The sequence below is a fragment of the Yarrowia lipolytica genome, chromosome 1A, assembly GCF_001761485.1.
Source record: "Yarrowia lipolytica chromosome 1A, complete sequence".
Classification (NCBI taxonomy): Eukaryota; Fungi; Ascomycota; class Dipodascomycetes; order Dipodascales; genus Yarrowia; species Yarrowia lipolytica.
Genome location: NC_090770.1, coordinates 1,509,231 through 1,532,260, shown reverse-complemented (window position 1 = coordinate 1,532,260; position 23,030 = coordinate 1,509,231). Strand labels below are relative to the sequence as shown.

Genomic DNA, 23,030 nt, shown 5'->3' with positions numbered 1-23,030 from the left:
AAGGACTTCTCACACACATCTCCAAGCGGTATTCATTGACACCGATCATAACACATGTTTCCCGACAGACAACCTACAATTTCATGTACAGTACAGTACTGTACTATACAGTAGAGAGTATGTTGATGGCACAGTCGCACAATTCCCCCATGGGTTTTGTTGCGGTAAACACCCAGTAGTTATTATAGATGACAACTGTCAGCTCTCACCATCTCGCGAATATCGTGTGGGATTACGTTGAACTTTTTTCTAGTTTTGAAATGTCAGATGTCGCTAAGGAATGCCGAAACGCGACTCTCGTATACTACAATACAGTATTGTACAGTACCAAGTGGTTTTGGAAACCGGACTCAACGAACGCATCACACATGTGCACGAGATGGATGTTCTCTGACTCTGTACAGCAGGAGTCTGCCAGGAATAATACAGATCACACTTGATCTATAGGGACCAACTCCAGATAGGACGGCACTAGTGCAGTTTTATCCACCACGTGGGCTTTCAAGTTCTAGTAAAAGTTCTCGTCATCTCGGTTGAGATATTAAAGTTCGAGATAGTCGTACTTTAAAAATGACAGTAACCTTAATTACGAAGAATAAACGAATCAGTTAGACCCTCAAACGAAATGAGAGGTGGGAAAAAACATTGTAACGAATCAAAAATCCAATTATACAAATATTTATTGTTACCTTTCTCCTTATCCGACTTTTCATCAAGTTCGCCGAGCGCCATCCAAATGTAGTAAAACTCAAAATCTACTATCTACAAACCTTGAATACGTGCACATGTAGGTAACTGCACGGAGCTTCCATTTGATGTAGTTGCTTCCATTAACTTGTACACAATTCAGCGTAGATATTTCGTCCACGGATTTTCTACAGATTGTTTGTCATTGTCGTTCCAACACTCCAAGTGCTGTTGTGAAGTTTTGTTGACATTTTGGTCATTCAAAATGTCAAGATATACCGAATATACTGGTAGATAGATGTAACGTACAATATATACCATTGTGTTTATTTAAAACTTATGGTGACAAGTTATTATTTAAAGTGCAATCAATGTACATGAGCTATAGTGTGGACTCTAGCAATCTCCATTCTGAGTTCGAACGACTCAACAAAAATACACTCTTTACGACACACAAAACAACATGAGTTCCCCAGTTGTTGAAACGTCTCTTTGCAACTCGTCAGAAAGTCAGGATGATCTCAGCGTGGACGCGTACCTGCGCTCGCTCGAGAGTCGCGTCCGAAATCTGGATGGCTCTGTTCTCTTGGCGAGAACCGAGTCGTTTGGAGAAGAAGTGGCACAGATGTCAGCAGAAGATGAAGATTACAAGGTGAAGTATGCGGTACTCAAGACAATGCAGTATTTGCTGCTTCCCGCATCCAACCAACTTCCCCACCAAACACAATCGCCTGAAGTACGTCAGAAACAGAAGCTGCAAAACAGCAGTGACAAGCGCAAAGTCAAGTATGCCAAAGTAAAGCGCAACTGGCGTAAGAAAAGAATCCCGAGCAAGGGTCCTGACAACTCCTCACTCTCTGATGGATCTTCCTTCTGGGCTGACCAGAAGAGCGAGCGCGAGGAGCAGCAAAAAGAGCAACGAAACCAGCGTCATAGACGACGAGTTCCCGACCTGGAGTTGTAGGAAGTTGGCTCATGAGTTTGCATTAGATGCCGTACACTGGGAGGGGGATAGTGGCTGGAGTTGGGGGGGTTAATCGGCTTGGAAAAGAATCAGTAATATTGTAAGTAGAGTAAATCATAGAGTAATCAAATGTTCCCACATTATATAACTCAAGCAAAATAACAAGATATTTTACTACCGGAGTCGTACAACATCTTCGAGTTTTCTTTTTCGAGCGTATTACTCAGCAGATCTCATCATTGGACAACTACTTTTTTGGGAAACTTCAAGTGTTGATGTGGTGGCTCAATGGTAGAGCTTTCGACTCCAGTCAACTTGGTTGTAATCGAAGGGTTGCAGGTTCAATTCCTGTCCATGTCAAATTCTCAAGGATTGACGATGGCTTAACAAGGAATATATGGGAGTTCAATTCTCCTAGCTTCTGAAGCTGATCAACACATTTTTTGCAAAAAAGTTAAAAAAATTACAAAAAGCAAAGATCAAGTGTGATTGTAAGTGTATTCTTCATTATTATAGATGCCTCCACTTGAAACATATATATATTTTTAGACCCTTTGCATTGTTACTCGAATTGTCGGATTCATCTTAGATAGAAATAATACTGAGACTTCGAGACTGGGCTCGCCTTAACCGCTCGGCCAGGATGCCTATTACCAAAACAACGCCTAATCTGGAAACCGCAACCGAGGTAAATAGTCACGTGATTGGCGTAGAAAATGGCTTACTACTGTACTGAATTATTAGAATAATTACAAAAGAAAAGAAAGAAAAAAAAAAAAAAGATGGCAGTCCCAGGTGACGAGACAGAGGCTGGGTAAAAGACAGAATAACAAAAAATGGCGACATATCCGCAGGAAATTCGAAACCTACGCGGGGAAACCCCAAAAGATTTTTTTAATCTCTCGCCTTAACCGCTCGGCCAGGATGCCTACAACGAAAATGAAAAGATCAGATCGAGACTATATCCGAAATAAAAAATAGAATAAAAAAAAATGAGAATCTCGAGTCTTGATATGTTAGCCATGTTTCACTACCACGAGACCACGACAAAGAAAAGAACGAGACGAAGCGTCGACAAACCAACTTACATGCGCCTCACAGCGCACACCGCTATGATTCAGAAGTGTATGATTTATTGAACGCCAATAATCCGGCTATATAGCTGTAATGAATCATTAGAATAAAAAATTATTAAAAAAATTATTAAAAAAAGTTTCTCAGCAGCCAAAAAGACAGTGTCTGATACGACTACCGATTATTTGTTTTGTTTGATTGTTAATATATTTATCATCCAAGAGAAGGACCAGGAGGAATACGCGAACACGCGAGCACGATTGTCTTGCGCTCTTCTGAACAACTGAATCCGACTCCGATGTGAAGGTGTAACTTGCTTTTTTTATTATTTTTTATACGCCTCTAGCGGCTGAAATGTATTTCCCTAGAAGAAATAAATAAAAAACACCGCGCCCAGTGATCTGCCCAGTGCAAAGCTGGGGGAGTCGGTGAGCGCTAGACCATGTGTACGTAGCCAGTCCGTCCTATTACAATATCTATAGGCGATTTGCGACCTAGATGCAAAGCAGTCTCAGTATATACCTGACAAATAATTTTACAATTGTTAGATAGTTAAGAGTCCACTCAATGGTTGAACATCTGATCAAAATACACAGTGTACAAGATATGTTCAGTACATACTGTACCTCTTCAAGGCTGCCACAGAAAAAATACTTATTCAGTGTACTGTATGTACTTCAATAAATAAAAATAAATAAAATAAATAACGTCTCTAAAAGTTGTAGTCTCCAAAAAGACCGTCGTAATTGTCAAACTGTCCTTCGAAAGGGTTGTACTTGAAGTCACCGTCTTCTTCAGGACTAGTGTAGGTATCCTCGGTGTCTTCCTGCTCGGTGTTTCCACTGTACTCGGAATCGCCGGTATCTTCTTCAGTATTGTCGTTAACGATATCGTGTTCATTCTTGGTCTCCTCTTTTCGAGCTAGCTCCACGTTGATGTTCATCTCCTGTTCAATGATGTCCATCATGTTCTGGACTTCTCCAATGGAGTAATTGGCCTCAGAAGTAAGGCCAATCAACTGAACGGGCTCGACAAAGTCCGTCTGAATGCATCCAGGTTCAAAAGCAGGCGACTCGTAAACCTCTATCTCAAAGCGCTGTTTCTTGTGCAAGAACTCGAAGTTGATCACGTCGTTTGAAGCGGAAACGTCAACGGAAGACGAAGGAAGAGGTTTTTCAACTTCAGCGGCCTCAACTTCAACTGCCTCAACCGCCTCAAAGGATCGCTTCTTGGAGTTCCGGCGGTTGTTGGGGGTGCAGATCTTGCCTCCCCGACGGTCCTGCATCTCCTTCCGAATGTGAGCGTCCTGATGTCGGAACCAGGTGGTCCACACCGTTCCCACCTTCTTGATGTATAGATGCACAAACTCCTGGCACTTGGGACACCATCCCTTGAGCTTGTTGGACTTGCCGAGAATGACACCCGAGGGGAAAGGATAGATGGTTTTGGTGACGGCGGAAATACCGTGAACCGAAGTCATGTGGTTGGCCCAGGCATGGTTTCGAGTGTTGTACCATTGGTTGCAAGGGGAACAGTACCGCTCTCCACCATCCCGCTCGTTGCCGTCAATGAGATTTCGATACCACACAGAGGAGTAGATGTCGTCTTTTCGGCCACAGGTGTACCGATACAGATGCTTGTCATCGTCATCGTGAGACTGCTCCTGAACCGCAACATCAAAGAGATTGGTGTAGGGGTTGGCATAGGTGGAGAGAAGAATGCCCCGAACAGACTCAGACTCGCATTGAATGTTAGCATAGTCTCGCGCGATTCGAGACAGGAGCTCATGTGCCAGTTGGGTATCGTGGGCAGCATAAGGCATGGTGCAAGAGAGATCGGTCTCGTGATTGAAGTCCTGGAACTCCGATCTGCCACAGATGGGGTTAGTCGAGTGGACAATGAGCTGGGAACCGTTCTCCGGAACATAGGGAATGGGCTCAATGGAGGAGTAGTCAATAGGGGACTCCTTAGGAAGGGGAAGAAACTCCGTCAGACTGTCTGGGCCAAACAGAAGCTCCTCAAAAGAGACTGAAACAACCGGGACAGACATTGTCAGAAAATCATACTCCTGGGAATCTTCGTTGGTATCGACAATGTACTTGGAAGGAGACATGGCTGAAACGGATGCTGGGGAAATTGAAGGGGGAATCACTTGTATATATACCGGTTTTTTTGTACCCTGGACAACTGTGGTAATACTCCCATACAACATAGCAGGGCCCAAAGAGTACTTTTATGCCCCTGTTGACCAATCATGGGTGTTATCGTGTCTATACTTTATGGTGTTGTGCATAGATGTGCTTAAGATGAATCGGAAATGAAACCTACCCAGGTGGACTGGTTTTCAAAAGAATGGGGCAATTTGATATCAAGGAGTTTGTGAGGAGTCGTCAATCATCACTGAGAAGTTGTAATTGCTCATATTTACGAGCCATTTTTTCAGCTACAGCTACAGCGACAGTACAAACACCAACAGTCGTATTCACTCAGCGCAGTATTCTATGCAGAATGATATATTACTAATATATGGCACAATATGAAACAGGGGACTATATATTCTATGTCAGATTTCATTTGAGATGTTTAATTGGTTAATTGCACGCAGGAACCAAGTATTATGGATTCTTGACACTGTATGATATATGCTATGGTGATATGAAACACATTGACATAGAATATCGTCGTACATCGTCAGTATATTTATGCCTCTTAATATTAGACAAGGATGTTGTTTATATGAATTGACCCATACTATTGACCCCCCATGTCTATGATATAGCAACTTTCCAATCCATGAGTTGGTTATACAGTCAGTCAATCCCGTACCAAAAAAGCTGTACTCGTAATATCCCGTTCAGTACTCGAACATTCAAAATATATAGACTGAAGATTTTTATTAGACACCAATAAAAGGTCAATTATCGTCGTTGATTTCAACATATGAAGTTTATGAGAGGTTCCTCTTCCATATCTCATATGACCACTATTGCTGTTCCCATAAATCTCCACATCTCATCCATCTCTGCCATAAACATTGGTGAAACAATACATTGAGTAATCTATGGCAATATTAAACCTGAAAGTGATTTCTCCCTTGTAAACAACTCCGAAAGTCCACTACAACAATCTTCAACTCAGTGTAAATGTACTACATTGGTAGATAGGGCAGGGTGTCAGACCCTGGCAAGGACGTGAATTCCATGTGAAGTTGATTGTAGATGTAGAATCATCGACAACTTTCTGTTTATTGTCATTGCGTCCATACACATGTTTCCTAAAGCTCTTGTTCAGCATGCCATAGACTGTGAAGTGTGTATATATAGAAGACATTGCACAGTTCAACCACACCTCACATTTCTACAACTCTTTGGTAGTAATTTTCGCAAAATGGAGTCCAAAACTGACTATTTCAAGTCTTCTCGACAGAGCAACAAAAACAGCGCCTTCTACAAGCTCATGAATGTCTTGTGTCATGCGGTGTCAGCTGTTGTAGCTGGTTATCTGAGCCTCCTCTGTTCCAGTTCCCCTTCATTCTACGACTCGGACACTTCTCCAGGCAGCTGGCTCCAAACAGCGCTGTTGCTGACCTACTGGCTTTGGTTCTTTGCAATTGGCAGGTTGTTTTGGGGTCCCTTCTTTGCCGTCATCAGGTTGTCCCAACAGGAGCAGCCTTTCGATGAGGAGTCCGCCTATCGGGAGTCCATTGATCACGATTCCTTCGACGTGGACTCTATGCTTGAGATGGATGAGAGATGTACCGAGTAAAAGCCAGAGAAGTCGTCGTCTGGTCAGTTCATAGAGTAAGCAAGTCTATACATCGTAAAGTGAGCGTTTGAATGTAGATGGTCAGAAGTAGATGTCACATTCTTGAAGACCCTGACTAATACTAGACTTCAAGAGTGAGACATTTGTTCTCCCTCCAAGTCAGTTACAGTTCAAGGCATGGGCGTGATATATGGCTAGATCTTGCCTTAGTCAAGTCTCAACGTTGCACCAACGGCGCCAAACCGAAACGCAGTTTGAAACAGAATCATATCCCTCAGAAAAAAGCAAAGATAGGGAAAAGCAAAGATAACGAAAAGGGACCCATCCTGTTCCCGAAAGACTTTTTTGATAAAGTCCTTGTGCCTTATCCCAGTACACCCATGTACTTGGATAAAGGTGGTGCGGTTCTGCCGTGTAGGTTGCAGGACAAGGACTCTGTTGAATGGACTAATTGGCCCTGGAACTGGATGGCCCTTAAGCGTGCTACCTATACTCTACCGAGAGTAGTGTCACTCGAGTAGACAGAAGTGGGAGTTGTTGGGCAGGACGAATAGTTTTCACGTCCCATCACCGCACTACGACTACATTTACTTGTAGTAGAGATATGCAAAAGCAAAGTGGCTGCCAATCAAGAGGGTTTGGAACGTCCAAAGTCCATGGAGAAGCGGTGAAGCTACCAATTGGAACAGTTTGGGGTTAATACGAAGTGCCATTATTATAGCTCACCAATATCAATATAAAACATGTGATTGATCTAAAGCCAGCACAGCCACACCCATCTTCTGGGCCTCTGAACGTGTAATACTGGCGTTCTTTGGATGGTCTGGCGTTCTTTGGATGGTCCTTCCTGACAATGGAGTTGGAATGACTGTTTTTCAAACTCGAAAGGAGGCGTTGATGGTGTCTTAGTCTCATTTGGAGCTGAATCTTTCGCCAGAGAGACAAGGGCTGAAAAGAAGTGGCTGAGAGTTTTACGATGGTGCTGGTGAAAGCGAGAGGTTATACGGAAGTTGAAGTGAAACGGCAACTTTGACGAACAGTAAAGCTATATTGCCCAGGATGAGATTGGATGAAGATACAGGCGTCACGTCGTAACCCCTCTACGTCTCGCCGCAGAGGGGCTCTGTAACAGGAACCAACCCAAACGGCCACAAGAGAGCTCCAAAAGGGAAATAAACGATGATGACCGGATGGTTGTTGCGCAGGGTTTTTATTTTCCGAGTCTCAGTGTTTAATTGATTGAATAATCTGATATTTTAACGAGTACTGGTATGTACTAAACGCCTGGTTATTACTGATGGACCTACGCTTGTGAGTCATACGGCAGAATCTCTGACGATGACAAGAAATAATCTCGTGGTTGTCAGTTATTATTAAATGATACAAGTACAACCTCAGTTTCTCAGTATTTTAACACCTGTAGCTCTCCAGCAGTTCTCTACTTCCACAGTCTTGTGCCTACCGTAAAGACGCTAACAAAATCTGCTGAAAACCATGAGAGATGGAGCCAGTTCACTGGAACTCCCCTAAAAAGTTTGCAAAAGTCATGCAACCGCAAATTATCTCCAAAAAACGAAAATATGGTCGATTTTTCTTAGAAGTAGATCTCTGATCATTGGTTACCCATTTTGTAAGAGCTCCCATCAGGGTCAATAAACATAAGACTTGATACAGCGATTACAAACAGTGCTGAAGGCTTTATGGATCGTTAAGTACCATTCATCGTTCCACAATCAGTTATATCTATCACATCTAGCAGCGATAATGCAAGTTTTCATGCACGATAAACCTTCTCTGAACTGGACTAGAGAGTAATTTTGGTCCTCTCTCAGAATATATCCCAGTTCACAATTGTGAAGGTAATCATAGTATGAAACGATGACTTCAAAAAGGTCCATACACCAAACACTACGTCAACGTTCGAGTACACTCGATAAATGAATAAAAATGTCAATTCACATTGTACCAAACTCGATGTCACGCCATGTTACTTGCTGGTATCGACAACATACCGACCCGCAATCTTTCCCTCCTCCATCAAGGTAAACACCTTCTGCAGCTCAGACAGTCCGACCACATGAATAGGCGAGTGAACCAATCCTCGGGTAAAGAATGACAGAGCCTCCTGGGTGTCGGCTCGGTTACCCACAGGAGAGCCCTTGATGGTAATAGCCCGGGCCACCTGCGAGAAGATGGGCGACTTGCACACAGCTCCAGCAGGCAGACCCACCAGAACAACAGTTCCAACGGACCGAACGTACTCGAGAGACTGGTTGATGGCAAACTCGGACACAGAAACGTTGATGACTCCATGAGGGCCACCTCCAGTAATCTCCTGAACTCGTGCCACCAGATTGTCAGTCTTGGCAAAGTCCACAAAGACCTCTGCTCCCAGTTCCAGACACATCTTCTCCTTCTCCTCGGTGGTGTCGATGGCCAGCACTCGGAAACCCATGGCCTTGGCGTACTGCACCGCCAGCGATCCGAGTCCTCCTCCTGCACCTGTCACGGCCAACCATTCTCCTGCCTTTCGTCCAGAGGTCTTGATGGCCTTGTAAACAGTCACTCCGGCACACAGAATAGGAGCCACCTGAGAAAGGTCTGTGCCCTGGGGAATGTGGGCTGCCTGCACAGCATCTGCAAGTGCATACTGCTGGAAGGTTCCGTCCATTGTGTATCCCGAGATCTGGGCCTTGGGACAGTTGGGCTCGTAGGCCTCCTGGCAGAACTCGCACGTGTAGCACGCCTGGTTGATCCACTTGATTCCGGCGTAGTCTCCAATTTCGAACGTGGTCACGTTTTTTCCCTTGGCCACCACGACGCCGGCTCCTTCGTGGCCGCCGATAAGAGGGAGCTTGGTGGGTAGAGGCCAGTCTCCCATCCAGGCGTGGAGGTCAGAGTGGCAAACTCCCGAGTACTTGACGTTGACGAGAATCTGATGGTCGCCGGGCACGGGCACAGGCACGTCCTTGTACTCCAGGGGACCTCCAGAGGTTTCGAACACAATGGCTTTCTGGGTCTTGGGGATTGTCATGTTTGATGCTGGTGTAGAAGTAGGGATTGGAAGTGGGGACCATGATAAGAGGGCGCTCTGACCGACCTTTATATAAGGCAAGAGGCAGAAATAATAGGGTTCAAAAACGATAGAAAGTCCGTCTCCTTGTCTCCTGTCATCTTTGAGATGGTGGGGGTTCGACGTCTGTTGAACAGCTGCAGTTGACGTGCTGGGTAGGGTGGTACAGGCGATACTGTATGTGTACGTGCGTCACCCGACAATCTCCACGGTCTCCGATTGTGCAATTGCAGTTTAATCGATTCAATCGCACAATTGAAGTTCTCCATGCTCACCGTGTTCCCCTCTCGGTCCCCTCAAACTAACTTGAGCGATACAGTAGTGGCAAATGCAGTATCGGCCGAAGCGAGTTGCTGCGATTCGGTGATGCGGATGATGCGGATAATGCGGCTCCAAATTGCCTCCGTCCTGGCGTTCCGAACCCTCACCTCTGCTATCGCCGCAGTTAGCGGTCTTAGCGATGCATGATTGTGTGTCGCGTTTGTTGGACTTGTACTGTGGCCGGGTATGAACGAGGCTGTTTCGTTATGCTTTTGAGCTGCATCCCGACCCCGCATTTTGTCAAGGTTGGGCAGACAGATAACTGAATCCGAGGGCTGAATCCGAGGGCTGAATCCGAGGGCTGAATCCGAGGGCTGAATCCGAAGGGGACTCCAAGGCTGCGGATTATCGATTCTTTACGATTCTTCTATGGACTCATACACACGAGCCATCGCTATGGGTTGTCGCGCAAGACTGTCGACATGTGAATCGAACGCCGTGGGTCGTCTCGTTAAAGCACACCATCTCCAGAAATGCGACGTACTGTACTGTACCCCACTCACTCCTGCAGGCGGTATCGCACATACACTATCTGATTTCCGATATGGGCTTGTAGATGTTAAAAAAGTCATAATAATATATACATTGAAAAACAAAACATTGGCATGTCGAGCGCCGAAAGCTGAATAAACACAGACAAGTGGTGCTCAGAAGATACGAGAGGCTTATCAGTCGCAGTCGCAGTCGTAGTCGTAATCGCAGTCGCAGTCGTAGTCATAATCGTTATAATCGTCGTCATAATCATACCCTACTCCCTACTCGCTCAGCTTGCTCCAGAACAATAGGCTTTATGTCAGCTGACAGACGACTGGTGAAGTCCACTGCTAGGGTTTCGGTTGTCGGGACCATATATGGATCCGTTCCAGGATGAGAGCTGAGTGGAATACACAGCGAGTTTCGATCCGACAGCGCGTGTTTCTAACATGGGTTTTGTTGAGTACATACTGTACAAGTCGGTAGTTGTGAGAATCCATAAGTATGTACAGTAGCTACTGTAGTTGAATCGAGAGGATATCAGATACCGAACGGTGAAGAGCTTCAGGGCTGTATGATGGTACTATTGAAGTTGGTTCGGGCTCTGTTACAAAATTACTACAAATATTCACCTACAATGGTCCGCAAATGCGCCATCATGAACCAAGTCCATGATTTTTTAAATAATCTAATATTAATTTTAATTTTTCATCTTTTGTATTGATTTTTTTTTCGGCATATAGCTACCAGTACATTCATTTAATTATAACTTTTTTTTTTTTCTGCATATACCAATTCATTTTAATTATAACTTTGCTGTGAAAAAATTAACCTTTTGGTATAACTTTGCTTTTGATCTTTCTATTGAAAATATTAATAATATTATAATATTCCTCTGAGTTGGTTAGACTTTTAGTTGACCTTTTGCCAGTCTCTGGGTTCCACACATCATATTAAATGAATGTATATACTGTTAAAAAATCAAAAAAAAATCGGAAATCTAGCCGCCTACACACACATTGTAAGCACATAAGTTCAACCGATTGCACACCTCCAGGATATCCGCGACAACGGCATCCTATTTTCCACCTTGTAAAGTTTGGAAGCTCACCTCCTGAAAAACATCGCCAATTAGAATTCAGGACGCTAAAGGATGGAACAGGGCAGGATAGAGATGACCCAGAATTATGCAAACGAGGAGAAGAAAACGTCCATTACATTGTCTTCAGACCTGTTAAAAACCATTGATTTCATTTAGAAGCAACTATATGACGGTTGATACACCGAAATGAGCATGTTTGATCTAAAACAGACAGTCTTCAGACATGATACACTGAGACCTGTGAAGCTTCTTGAAACACCAAAAGTGCAGGGCCTCCGATAAGACATAATCTGCAAGAGCATCAGTCAAGTAAGCTCACGTGAGAATTCTATCCTCACTTGGGTACAGTTGCCGGAAGTAAGAAGTAACTCCAGTTTCAACCTCAACACGTTGAAACTGGAGTGTAATGTCTAGCACGCCAACGACGGATACGTTTGACTTGTCATAATGATACCACTATTATATCCAGTTCCTGTTCTTTGGTCTTAGAACCGGCCAGTCCCCTCAATAATAGGGTCATGGTTAAAGCTACCATGGTGGGTCCATAAATCGCTCAATATCGAGCGAGTCGAACTGGCGACTTGAGAAGTTGCTTCTACAAACCCCATACTATCACAGCTCTGTCCCATACTATCACAGCTCTGTCCCATACTAGCACAGCTCTTCTCTCAATCTTCCTATACAAACACCTCTTTTGACCCTGGCAGACTTCTTGGACAAGTTTGGCGTTGATGCCCTGTTATTGATGCTTACCCCATTATCGCACTATTGACCACAAGAAAGGTCTTGCACAGGAACCATGGATCCCACGGCTAGACCCTTCCGTAGACTTGCCATAGGGCCCCTCAAACACAGAATCCAGAAACCAAGTATCCAAGGACACACCCAAAATCGGACCGAAGATTGCTCGCACGATTCAATACGTGACTCTATCCAGCAGAGGTTGTGTGGCCCTTTGCTTCTGCAACTATCCTGTTATCATAGTTCTGTCTCACCCTAATTAAAGGTGGCTTGAGACCCTTCTAGTAAGAGCTCTGCGTCGTCGCTGCGACCCAAGTGCTGGCTGCGTTGAATCTGTGAGCTCAAGTTGGTATTCATCAATCGTCCGCCCCCTTGAATATCCTCTCGTCATTTCTCTCCAGTCACACACCATCTAGATTAGATCGATAAGAGGCTTTATCAGCCACCTGTGAGACATTAGAATAGACGGCACACGACCAAACCAGACTAACGACAAGTCCAACTCTGAATGGCGCCAAACTTGTACCGTCGCATCGGTGAATACGCCGTAGATCTTGTCCTCTATTGCAGCTATTGCTGACGCAAGATATGTATAGGTAGAAGGTATAGCTGGCCAGACCAGGGTCTTGGCCAGTACCAAATTATCATAACCAACTCATATCTGAGACATGTCCATCAGAGTGAGTCCTCAGACCTCTCACACGGCATCGCACATGGAACATGTAGCTCTCCCTCTGCACGTAATCGCAGCCGACGTCGTATCCAAGGTCGTATCCAAGGTCGTATCCAAGGCCGTATCCAAAGTCATTTCCATACATGAACCTGTTTGAATACGGCATCCGTCCAGGCCCTGGCGAAAGGTTTGGAGCACAAAGAAAGAGAAGACAATGACGGGCAGCGGAAAAACAAAAGCTGAAGAACCCAAGAACCGAACAAGACTCTAACCTAACGGCCAACTGTGGGGGTTATCTCGTTTAGGCTGGTTCGGGTGAGTATGAATGCCTCGGTCGATTAGTCTGTTAGGTTATATCTGATCACCAAGTGGTTGTACAAGTACAGTACGCCAAGGTACAGATGATCATGTCCGACAGTACAAACCACCTTGTACAAACCACCTTGTCGTACACCGATACTCGTACGGCAGCACTCCACAAGTCTGCGCGGCCCTTTGCACATGCTCCTTCACACGCCAGCCCCATGCCAACATGCAAAAAATGCAAGGATACGTCGCACTCGGCCGATATGGTTTGATCGTCAAGCTCGTGTGCCGGCTGTCCGAAAAAAGGAAAAGAGTATGGTTCCTGCATAACACTGGCAAAGCGGGTCCCTTGTCGCAGTCTGTTGTGTCCACAAGCTCTGCCGTTTCCTGGTAGGGCTGTGCAGTTGGCTGGTCTCGTCTGGTCCGTGTGTTGGTGGGTGTTACTTGTATTGCATGTACTGCTTGCACTGTTACTGAGAGGTCTAGTCCTCTCCCTCCATCCCCCAATATCTTCCATCCCCCAATATCCTCCATCACCACTGCTTAGCACTGCACTGTGGGGTAATTCCAGCCCAGATGCACCTACGGCCAGTTGATCGATGCCCACCGCCCACCGTGTCCGTATCGCATGTTGCACTTTTGCCAGAGTTTGGCTGCGGTGTTTTGATGGAGATTGGGTTGATATGGGAATCTGCACAGTCGGAAATAATGGAGAGTTGGGTATTTTTGGGATAATAAAAAAAAACGATAAAAAACGGGAAAAAACGGGAAAAAATCAGGAAAAATTCAGGAAAAATCAGGAAAAATATCAGGAAAAATCAGAAAACTGGGGAAAACGGATCGAGCAAACACATATCCGTTGTAACAGCGTTTGGAGACACCTAATCGCCTCTTACCGGGTCTGAAAACGCCCATCAACCGCCCTCCTCAACCCATGTCTACATCCACCATGCACCGTTCAGACTCTAAAGGGTAAAAAAAATATAAAAAAAGGCACACGACTTTGGCACACGACTTTTGGCACACGACACTGCACACGACTCTTAGCAACTCTAACCTACCGACAAGACGGAAACACTCACCCATGTCCAAAACAGGCGAGGTGAAAGTGCAGACATACCAAGAGCGACAAAAGCACGTGGAAGAAAGACGAGAGAAATGCAGAATACGCCCTGCTGCGGGTCACTGGAATGAGCAGATGCGGTTCTAGCACAAGTACCAATCCCCATCGTACGAGTTCAGTGCCAGTACATACAGTAGCCACATCACGAACACGTTGAGCTACTGTACGAGCACGGCATCGGCAGCTACCTACAAGTGCAGTAGTCGCTCTGTGCGTCTTCTGTAGCTAGAGTCCGTTGTTGGTTCATGCCGTCCGTTGTTGGTTCATGCCGTCCGTTGTTGGTTCATGCCGCCCGTGCTTGGTTCATGCCGTCCGTGCTTGGTTCGTACCGTCCGTGCTTGTTGATACCGTCCATGCACAGGGACAAATTCCAGACAGGATACAGCTCATCGGCATGAGGTCTTGGGCTGGTGTTGGCTGGTGTTGGACTGTTCTTCGGCATGTTCTAGGAGCAGTGTCGGATTCTGGACAAGTGGGTGGGCCGATTGAACATTCACTAGTGCAATAACCACAATTGTCCGTCTAATTGCGCCCTTGCTCGTCACACCATCGAATCTAGATGACAAAATTTTTCAAATCCAACCCAATCCAGCCTACAAGTTGGAACGTCGGGGATGGCGACGGACAGACAGGGAGAGAGTTGAGGTTCGAGGTTTGGTTTGGTTTTAGTTTGGAACCGTCGCTATTATCAAACTGTAGTTGGCGCCTGGAGCTAATCTACTTATTATAAAACACCTCATCCACCATCCCAGCTCCCAATCACAGGCCGGTATCCCGCACGTGGGCGAACTAGAGGTGGAAGAGAGCTCCTGGGAGAGGAACATTGATTCGCAATTAAAAGAACGATTAAATTCGATTAATGAAAATGCGAAACCCCAGGCAATGGTAATACAAGACCCCCAATGTCGTTCATATAGAGTCGAGCCGTCAGTCCTGGAGGGGGTCCCCGACCCGAAAAAACACAGCCCAAAAGAAAATCCCCATTGCCTATCAAACCTGTATCAATAATCATGACCGAGTCTGGAACAGTTGTCAACTCGCCTAATCTGGACCCTGCAAGCCCACTCAAGCTACTCTCTGACAGCCCTAAACTCGCTGAGAGATACTACTATACTGGCAACAAGCTGCCGCTAGCATGGGGGTCGTCGGAGCCCGACTTGGAGCCCAATGCAACCTATCATGGTCACCACGATCGAATGGAGATAACCGACAGAGGCTCATTTGTCCGACTGTTCGGCCGACCTCAGAGAGACGGCCAAACCTACACTACCTACCTCCTAAGCGGCCGGTGCACCCCCAAATCTACCTCCACATAAACATTCCACCAAGAGCCAAACGGACATATAACAGAGTTTAGCACCAGAGCAGCACAGTGGATATTTCCCGGAATACCGTATATGCCTCGATCGACATTTTGTTCGCGAGATCATGTCTGAGCGGGGCCGGCGGAGCTCCAACTCATCTAGCGTGGACGAGTGTCGTGTGCCCCGAGTACGCCAAGAGTCTGACGTGACCTAGTGGCGATGGCCAAGACCGGCTAAAGGGCGAGATTACGTAGCCAAGACGTGTGCCAAGAGACGATATCCAGGCACGTGTTTGCAGACCACACCATCCTGGCCTTCTTTGGACTAGCGCCAACCCTGTGGAAAAAGCAAAGCGAGGCTTGATGCTAGCTTGTCAAAAGTTAGTTTGGCGGGTACGCATTGTACCGGCGAGATATGGCTCTTGGCAGGGCTCTTTGTTGCGTGTAAACAACGGCGCCCCCACAGGGGTCTGCGTGCCTCGCTCGGTGCGCAAAACCGCCTCTGTAGACTGGCGAATACGGCCGTCAAGCCCCAGACCATGGCGGTGGGGTATATTGGAATAATCGAAATCAGTCTTTTTTACAAAAAGTGTGCCCAACGTTTATCGGGTGTAAAGCAATGCTAGCGGAGTGCGGCTATAAGCGAGCTCAGAGACGACGTTGTCTCGACTTGTAATCCCTCAAAGACGCAATTGCGTTGAACCCCGGTCATATGGTGTCTGCTCTCCGCCAAAGACTATATATCGCGCTTTTTGGGCTGCCACGAAGGGGGCCAAGCACACATGTTTGGACATGTCAGCATACCACAAGGTTGAGCCAGCCGAAAAGACTCTGCAAAACGAATGCGCTAGTGTAGCTCTAAAGCAAGCTGAGCTGTTAGCTCTAGGTAGTCCAATTTGCGCGGCACAGCCCTATGGTTTAAACGCTGACTCGGTACGATGCGTGGTCCTTTGCCATTGTCGATGGCAAGTGTCTTACCACGGAGCATTGCCGTTTGCAGTAGGTGGGCTCCAACGAATCCTGTGGAGCAGATCACAGTTGCTCTCCAATTGGTCGTGTGACCGGCGGCACGACTAGCGGGATCTCCAGCAGGTTTGGCCGTTAGTGCGAAAATAATAATAATAACAGTGATGGTGGCTCTCCGCATCTCAATACGGTCGCACATCTGGGCTAACAAAGAAACACTATTGCTACTGATAGGTTTATGATAACGCCATATCGATGCATATACAATGAATCTGGGTTTCACTCTGATACTATCATGCGTGGTGGGCGTCTCAGCGGGGTGTATACTGGTTGGGCGTTGGAGTAGGACAAGTGTTTTGTTCTGTCTCTTGGTGTGTTTCTTGATCCGTCTCCTTGACCCCGAATCTCGACTAAAAAACTTGGTCGCCTACAAGTGAAAATTTTCACACTTTCAGTCTTGGTGACGAGCCGTATGGGGCTTTCGCAATAATTAGATACATGAAAAAAGGAGAGAGTTGCACCAAAACGTTTGGCTTTCCGAGACCGAAGAACCACAGCCAATGGATTACGCACGTTGTGGCCGTTTTGGGTTATGCGATAAATACTTTTAAGCGAATACGGTTGCATCATATGTAGGTTAGAAGACTTTACATTAAACTCAAATAAAAACTGATAATTTGGCGGTGAGAAGCAAAAGAGCGGAGCTGAAGAAAAGAGGGTCGAAATTAGACCGACTTCTCCTCCTCATTGAAGTCATGAGAAGAGTGCTCCATCTCGTGGGGGGGTCGCCACTGGATCTCACCATGCAGCTCCTCGGACAGCTGTTCGAGGGTCTTTCGCTTGGTCTCGGGAATGAGGAAGGAGACGAAGAATCCACAGAGCATGAAGAGGGCGAAAATCTCCATGACGTGGTTAAGCCAACATCCGGCGGGCTTACCGTCTCGAGCACAGTTGTGGTCAATCAGAGTACCAATAACGACCTGGGCGATAATAGCTCCGATCTTACCAGCAGCGGCAGAGATACCGTGGGCCGAAGATCGGTATCGGGTGGGGAACACCTCTCCGGGAACAATGAAGGTGGTGGTGTTGGGGCCAAAGTTTTCAAAGAGCTGACACAGAATGTAGCATGCAAGCAGACCTCCATCGTGGATCTTGTAGTATCCGAAACCGATAATACAGAAGAGAGCAACCAGAATGAGGAAACCTCCAATCTGAATGGGCTTTCGGCCAATGGTATCGATGGTGACCACAGAAATCCAGTATCCGGGAATGGCTCCGGCACAGACAAGAATCAGGTTACCGATGGAGTTCTTCATCAGAGTAGAGTACAGGTTGTCTCCCTTATCGAAATGGATAGCCTTAAGAATCTGGGAGTTGTTCAGACCAAGACCGTAGAAGGCAATATCCAGGAAGAACCACGAGCCGGCGGTACCAATGAGAATCTTTCCGTGCTTCCACTGTCCGAAATGTCGGCAGAAATCCTTGAAGGAAGCCTTGGGGGGAGCGTAAGAAGCCTGCTGGGTGGCCAGGGCCTCGGCCTTGGCTCGCAGAGCCTCAATCTCATCGTTCTTGTCGGAGTTATCGCCGCTGGTGTCACCGTTGGTGTACTTTTCAATGTCCTTCTGGGCCTTTTCAATGTCTCGAGACACATCAAAGGTGTATCGGGGGGTCTCGGGAATGGTCAGTCGGAAGTAGAGAGCGGCCATGGCAGGGACACAACCCCATCCGACCAGAATTCGCCAGGACATGTCCAGGGCCTGTCGACAGACCTTGCCACAGTCCTTGGCGCTGTGAGAGGGCTCGAGCTGGTTCTTGAAACCAGCCATGCAAACAATGGAGACGATGGCACCCATGAGCTGACCCCAGCCCTGGTTGGCGAAGACAGCAGCCATCATGGCACCTCGCCATCGGGTGGTGGCGAACTCGGAAGTGATAATGGAAGACAGAGGGTAGTCACCTCCGATACCGATACCCATGACAATTCGCCAGAAGGTAAGAACGGCAACAAAGTTGATAGCCTCGGAATGGCCGGCCATACACTGGGAGATGGTGGCTCCAATCATGAGCATGAGCTCGGAGCCGTAGATTCGCTTTCGGCCAACGATATCGGCAAGAATACCGAAACCAAACTGTCCAATGACGGTACCAACCGAGGTGGACACCTTGAGCAGAGTGGCAGTGGAGGTGGGGGGCTTACCGGGACCGTTGATGGTCTGACCCCAGTAGACGTATCCCATCATGGTGATACCCAGGTTAATGGCGAAGATATCGTAGGCATCAGTCATGAAACCAACACCGGCGACGGTGATGGCTCGAATGTGCTCCCAGCCGAAGCTGGCGTTGTCAATCTTCTCCAGGGCGAGTCGTCGTCGCTCGTTGGGGTCCTCAATGTGAGCAAAGTCGTTGACATAGTTGTGGAAGGCGGCGTTTCCACCTTCGGTCACGTTGTTATCGGCCATTGAAGAGTTGGAGTGGTTGTGCTTGACTGCTCAACTCGGTCCGGGACCCCCCCAGGTTATATACACCTCCATCCTCGTCCACCGCGCTGAGTTTGCCAGTGGCCTTGTCAGCGTTAGTCTTTGGAGTTGCAAACTACTGTGAAGCTAACCACCGCCGAGAGTTGAGCTCCAAACGAAAAGTGGATAAAAGCAAAGTCAACCCAAACCAAGTCTACTATCGTCGTACAAGAGGTTGAATTTGGGTCCTTCTTCTGCGAAAAGAGGCAAATTGAAAAGTACCTTACACTATTGAAATTACCTTGGGAAAAAAATTTCACCAGTCGATCCATCGGGACCATGTGGGTGGGGGGCTTGAGGCACTCCTCTCCGGCCCCGGGGGCGCTTTTTGGGCCTCCCCTTTGGGTCACGTGAAGTCCCAACGGCGCCAAGAAAAAATGACGCATTGGCACCACTCCCTTCTTTCATATCACCACCTCACGCACGTGGACTCCCAGGCTGCTCGACTCCACGCTCGCTTTTTGGGCAAATTTTACACCTTGGCCCCATTTAGCGCCCCACGTGGGGTGCACAAGCCAAAATCCGGCCTCCCACACCTTGCTTGTGCGCACACTCTACCCAGGAGTCAAATCCATTCGAAGCCCCCCTCGCCCCCCTCCTCCTCCCTCTTTAGGCTTTTAGACTATCGATAGTGTGAGATTCATGAGAGGATATATTCGGATTTAGAAGTGCCTAACTGCAAACCCAAAAGAGTGGGAGGTGATACTTACTCCCTACTGTAGCTCATAGGCTCCAGGCGCACGTTTAGAGAGATTTTAACACGGAAAAGTGAAAAGTGGAATCTTTTTTTTTTTTCTAGATGAAACTTCTACAGGCAAAAACTATCGAGCACGTTGCACAAAGTTCACGGAAAAACGGGCGCGAGCTACCGAGTCACTGTACCAGCAGCTGCAAACAGACCCTGACAAACCGGCACCCTCTTACAGCTTAGCTCGCTCAGGGAACACCACCTCATCTCCCTTTCGCTGACGTAAGAGCCGACGGAGAATCTTTCCAGAGGCATTTTTGGGAATTACCTCACCCCGGAAAACAACCACACCCCCATGTAGACGCTTGTAGGAAGGCACCTGGTCGTTGAGCCACGCGGCCACGTCGCGGGCCACACTGGCCTGCGCGTCCCGTAGCACCAGGAATGCACGTGCGGCCTCGGTGCCCTTTTCAGGCACATGCACGCCAATAACGGCGCAATCCATCACCTGAGGGTGGGAAAGTAGCAGAGCTTCAATCTCCGCGGGCGCCACGGCCCTGCCCATGGACTTGATCATCTCCTTGGTCCGGTCAACAATCACAATTCGGCCCTTGACGTCGATAACGGCCACATCGCCCGTTCGCAGCCACTTGCGGTGGTAATGGGGCACCGTGGCCGCGTCCGAGGCGTCCACAAACGACTCCTCGTTGGCAAGACAATTGCCGTGGTAACCAGCCATGATGGCGGGACCTCGCAGCCACAGCTCGCCGCTGGGCAGAGCATCGCCCCGCTTGAAAGCAGCGTCAATCTTGTCGGGGTCGGTCTCGTTGTATGCAGGCTGGTCCACGCCGTCATGTCCAACGATACGGGCCTCAATGTTACCGCACAGCTTGCCCACAGACCGGGAGGCCACGTCGGCGTCCGAGGGGTTGAAGCAGGTGGACAGAATGCTCTCGGTCATGCCGTACATCTGGGTGACGGCGATATGGGATCCCAGCCGTCGCTTGACGTCCTCGATGACGTTTCCACCGAGAGGAGCCGCTCCGGATGTGATGAAACGCAGCTTTTGCAGCGACGGGATGTATTCGTCCACAATGGGCGACTTGGCGAGCGCAATGATGATGGGGGGCACCATGAAGAAGGAGGTGATGCCGTACTTTTGCTGGGCGTCGAGAACAGCCTTGAGATCAAACGACTGGTGCACGACACAGGTCTCGCCGGTGTAGAAGCACGCAAACAAAAACTTGAAGTAGCCGTAAATGTGGGACATGGGGAGCACGGCGGAGATGACGTTGGTGGGGTCGTCGAAGAGATCGGGAGCCACAATTGCCGAGCACTGCGCGTTGGAGGTGACCACATGATGGGTGACACGCACGGCCTTGGGCAGACCGCCAGAGGTGCCCGACGACATGACCAGGGCTGCCACTCGCTTGGCGGCCTCGGGTCGCGACAGTCGGAACCGCTGGCGCTGCTTGAGCTTCTTGACGGGCTGTCGCAGCTCCTCCATTGTGACGATGGGCATCTTCTTGGACAGAATCTTGAGCGCCTCCACAGCCTCGCTCTTGAGGTCTGCGTCACAAACAATCAGCTTGGGCTTGACCAGCTCGATCTGGTGCACAAGATCCCGGGCCTTGTAGACAGCGGCTGCGGGGGCCACGGTGGCGCCCAGATCCAGAAGCGCCCAGTGGGCTGCAGGGATGTAGATGCTGTTCTTGACGTAGAGCAACACCACGTCTCCCAAGTGGGCGTCGCTGTTGGGGCGCAGAGAGTGGCCAATTCCCAGCTGGTAGAGCTTGGAGGCAAACAGCTCCACGGTGGCCCACTGCTGGGCGGTTGTAAGCGACTCGCCGGTCTCCGCCGAAATGAACATCTTCTTGTCGCCCTGGGAGGGAGCCATTCTCATAAAGTCGGAGACATTTCCGTAGAAGAGCTGGGCCACGTCTTTGGGCGCCTTGTGGATAATGTGTTGGGTGGCTGGCAGTTCTGTGGTGGCCATGACGACTGTATGTGTTGGTGTTTAGCAATGCGTGATTAGTCTCCCATGGCGTCCTCCGTCTCTTTATATATAGATAGATAGATAGTATATAACAAGGAGTCCAGTGATTTAGAGACCTGCACCATCTACCCCACATTTTATGCACGATAGTAAATAGCGTTGGCCCAACCTCCAGGGATGACGGTTTTAAGACATTTTCGGGAGGTTTTCGGGGGCGCTCAGACCGGGAAAATAATGTGTTTTTTCGGCCATATGTGGCGGTTGTGATCCCTCTCGTGCCTCAAATTGCTTATCTGGGCAAAAAAATGCCCAAAATATCCGCGTTTTGCCCACTGATAAGCCCCTTCAAGACACAGTCTAATTTGCTGCACAACCGGCCCGTCTTGCCCTAAGTGGTCCAGCCGAGTCGGACAACCTCATGAAATAGGTCCAAGCCTGCCTAGTCGGCTTTTTGCACTCTTGGCCTTTGTGCTGTTGTTGTTGCGGCGCGTCCAGTCGCTCTTTGTGTCCAGTTGTACCCCCCTTGTCTGTCTCCGCTCGTCCTCCGCGATGCTCCCTGGACGCATGCAATTGTGTGACTATGTTGAGGTGGATATGCAGGCATCAAGATGTTTTTCCGGGGAGCTGACAGTGGCGTGCGCAAAGGGCCGTTTTTTGCTCTTGAAAGCGGCGGGGGCAGCCATGTTTGGGGTCATAGATGGTGCTCTAGGGCGCTACCCCACACTTTTGAGTTGCTGGGTTTAGTATGCGCAATAGTCAGTAGCCGTGCCTATCAGCGAAGTAAGAGAAAGACAGAACATTTAGTAATTACGTCAGATGAAGACGTTGGAAAAAGGGAAAAGACAAAAAAAAAGGGGGGGGGGGGGGGGAAAGAACTTTCAGTCTGTCCTGTCGACGCTGGTGGGTTGGACTTTTTCGCTTCTTATCGGTTGCTCTCCAGCACATTCACGGGTTCTACCATTCATGCCACATCTTTGATATATAACATAATCAGATATTAGGCGGGTTGGGCCGATTTCTGCACCTGTCCAGAATATATGAAGGTTGTGTTTATGGTCGTAGATTTTTGGTGAAGTACAAGTACAAGTAGACAAGTATATACAGTACAAGATACAGTACATACAATATATACAGTACAGTATATACAATATATACGAGTAAAAGTACAAGCACTCATAATCTCTCGTGTCGAGTACAACTACTTGTAGTACTTGTAGCATAGTGTGGACTTGGAAAATCAGAGCATCATTTTTCAATA

General features: G+C 47.8%; 9 protein-coding genes and 3 non-coding genes across 12 annotated transcripts; 5 read left to right on the top strand and 7 right to left on the bottom strand.

Moving 5' to 3' along the window:
• Positions 1-1,150: 1,150 nt before the first annotated feature.
• On the top strand, positions 1,151-1,651 carry YALI1_A15311g (uncharacterized protein; the record flags this gene model as incomplete). Its single annotated transcript, XM_066094048.2, has 1 exon — positions 1,151-1,651. One exon carries the CDS (start codon positions 1,151-1,153, stop codon positions 1,649-1,651), a length of 501 nt encoding a protein of 166 aa, XP_065950120.2.
• Positions 1,652-1,925: 274 nt separating this feature from the next.
• On the top strand, positions 1,926-2,011 carry YALI1_A15303r. The gene has a single exon. It is a non-coding gene; the product is annotated as a tRNA-Trp (tRNA).
• Positions 2,012-2,098, top strand: YALI1_A15302r. The gene has a single exon (XR_011031460.1). It is a non-coding gene; the product is annotated as a YALI1_A15302p (non-coding RNA).
• Positions 2,099-2,491: 393 nt separating this feature from the next.
• YALI1_A15297r lies at positions 2,492-2,580 on the bottom strand. Its single transcript has one exon. It is a non-coding gene; the product is annotated as a tRNA-Ser (tRNA).
• Positions 2,581-3,437: 857 nt separating this feature from the next.
• Positions 3,438-4,838, bottom strand: YALI1_A15274g (uncharacterized protein; the record flags this gene model as incomplete). The annotated part of the gene is made up of 1 exon (XM_500088.3): positions 3,438-4,838. One exon carries the CDS (start codon positions 4,836-4,838, stop codon positions 3,438-3,440), a length of 1,401 nt encoding a protein of 466 aa, XP_500088.3.
• Positions 4,839-8,477: 3,639 nt separating this feature from the next.
• YALI1_A15227g (uncharacterized protein) lies at positions 8,478-9,524 on the bottom strand (the record flags this gene model as incomplete). Its single annotated transcript, XM_500087.3, has 1 exon — positions 8,478-9,524. The coding sequence occupies one exon, from the start codon at positions 9,522-9,524 to the stop codon at positions 8,478-8,480; it is 1,047 nt and encodes a 348-aa protein (XP_500087.1).
• A 3,078-nt stretch (positions 9,525-12,602) lies between these two features.
• YALI1_A15192g (uncharacterized protein) lies at positions 12,603-13,040 on the bottom strand (the record flags this gene model as incomplete). Its single annotated transcript, XM_068281801.1, has 2 exons — positions 12,603-12,810; positions 12,853-13,040. 2 exons carry the CDS (start codon positions 13,038-13,040, stop codon positions 12,603-12,605), a joined length of 396 nt encoding a protein of 131 aa, XP_068137902.1.
• Positions 13,041-13,235: 195 nt separating this feature from the next.
• YALI1_A15185g (uncharacterized protein) lies at positions 13,236-13,697 on the bottom strand (the record flags this gene model as incomplete). The annotated part of the gene is made up of 1 exon (XM_068281800.1): positions 13,236-13,697. One exon carries the CDS (start codon positions 13,695-13,697, stop codon positions 13,236-13,238), a length of 462 nt encoding a protein of 153 aa, XP_068137901.1.
• Positions 13,698-14,264: 567 nt separating this feature from the next.
• On the top strand, positions 14,265-14,528 carry YALI1_A15178g (uncharacterized protein; the record flags this gene model as incomplete). Its single annotated transcript, XM_068281799.1, has 2 exons — positions 14,265-14,383; positions 14,429-14,528. 2 exons carry the CDS (start codon positions 14,265-14,267, stop codon positions 14,526-14,528), a joined length of 219 nt encoding a protein of 72 aa, XP_068137900.1.
• Positions 14,529-14,862: 334 nt separating this feature from the next.
• YALI1_A15172g (uncharacterized protein) lies at positions 14,863-15,311 on the top strand (the record flags this gene model as incomplete). Its single annotated transcript, XM_068281798.1, has 2 exons — positions 14,863-14,955; positions 15,003-15,311. 2 exons carry the CDS (start codon positions 14,863-14,865, stop codon positions 15,309-15,311), a joined length of 402 nt encoding a protein of 133 aa, XP_068137899.1.
• Positions 15,312-17,297: 1,986 nt separating this feature from the next.
• Positions 17,298-19,031, bottom strand: YALI1_A15132g (uncharacterized protein; the record flags this gene model as incomplete). The annotated part of the gene is made up of 1 exon (XM_500086.3): positions 17,298-19,031. The coding sequence occupies one exon, from the start codon at positions 19,029-19,031 to the stop codon at positions 17,298-17,300; it is 1,734 nt and encodes a 577-aa protein (XP_500086.3).
• Positions 19,032-20,008: 977 nt separating this feature from the next.
• On the bottom strand, positions 20,009-21,772 carry YALI1_A15105g (uncharacterized protein; the record flags this gene model as incomplete). Its single annotated transcript, XM_500085.3, has 1 exon — positions 20,009-21,772. The coding sequence occupies one exon, from the start codon at positions 21,770-21,772 to the stop codon at positions 20,009-20,011; it is 1,764 nt and encodes a 587-aa protein (XP_500085.3).
• Positions 21,773-23,030: the final 1,258 nt, after the last annotated feature.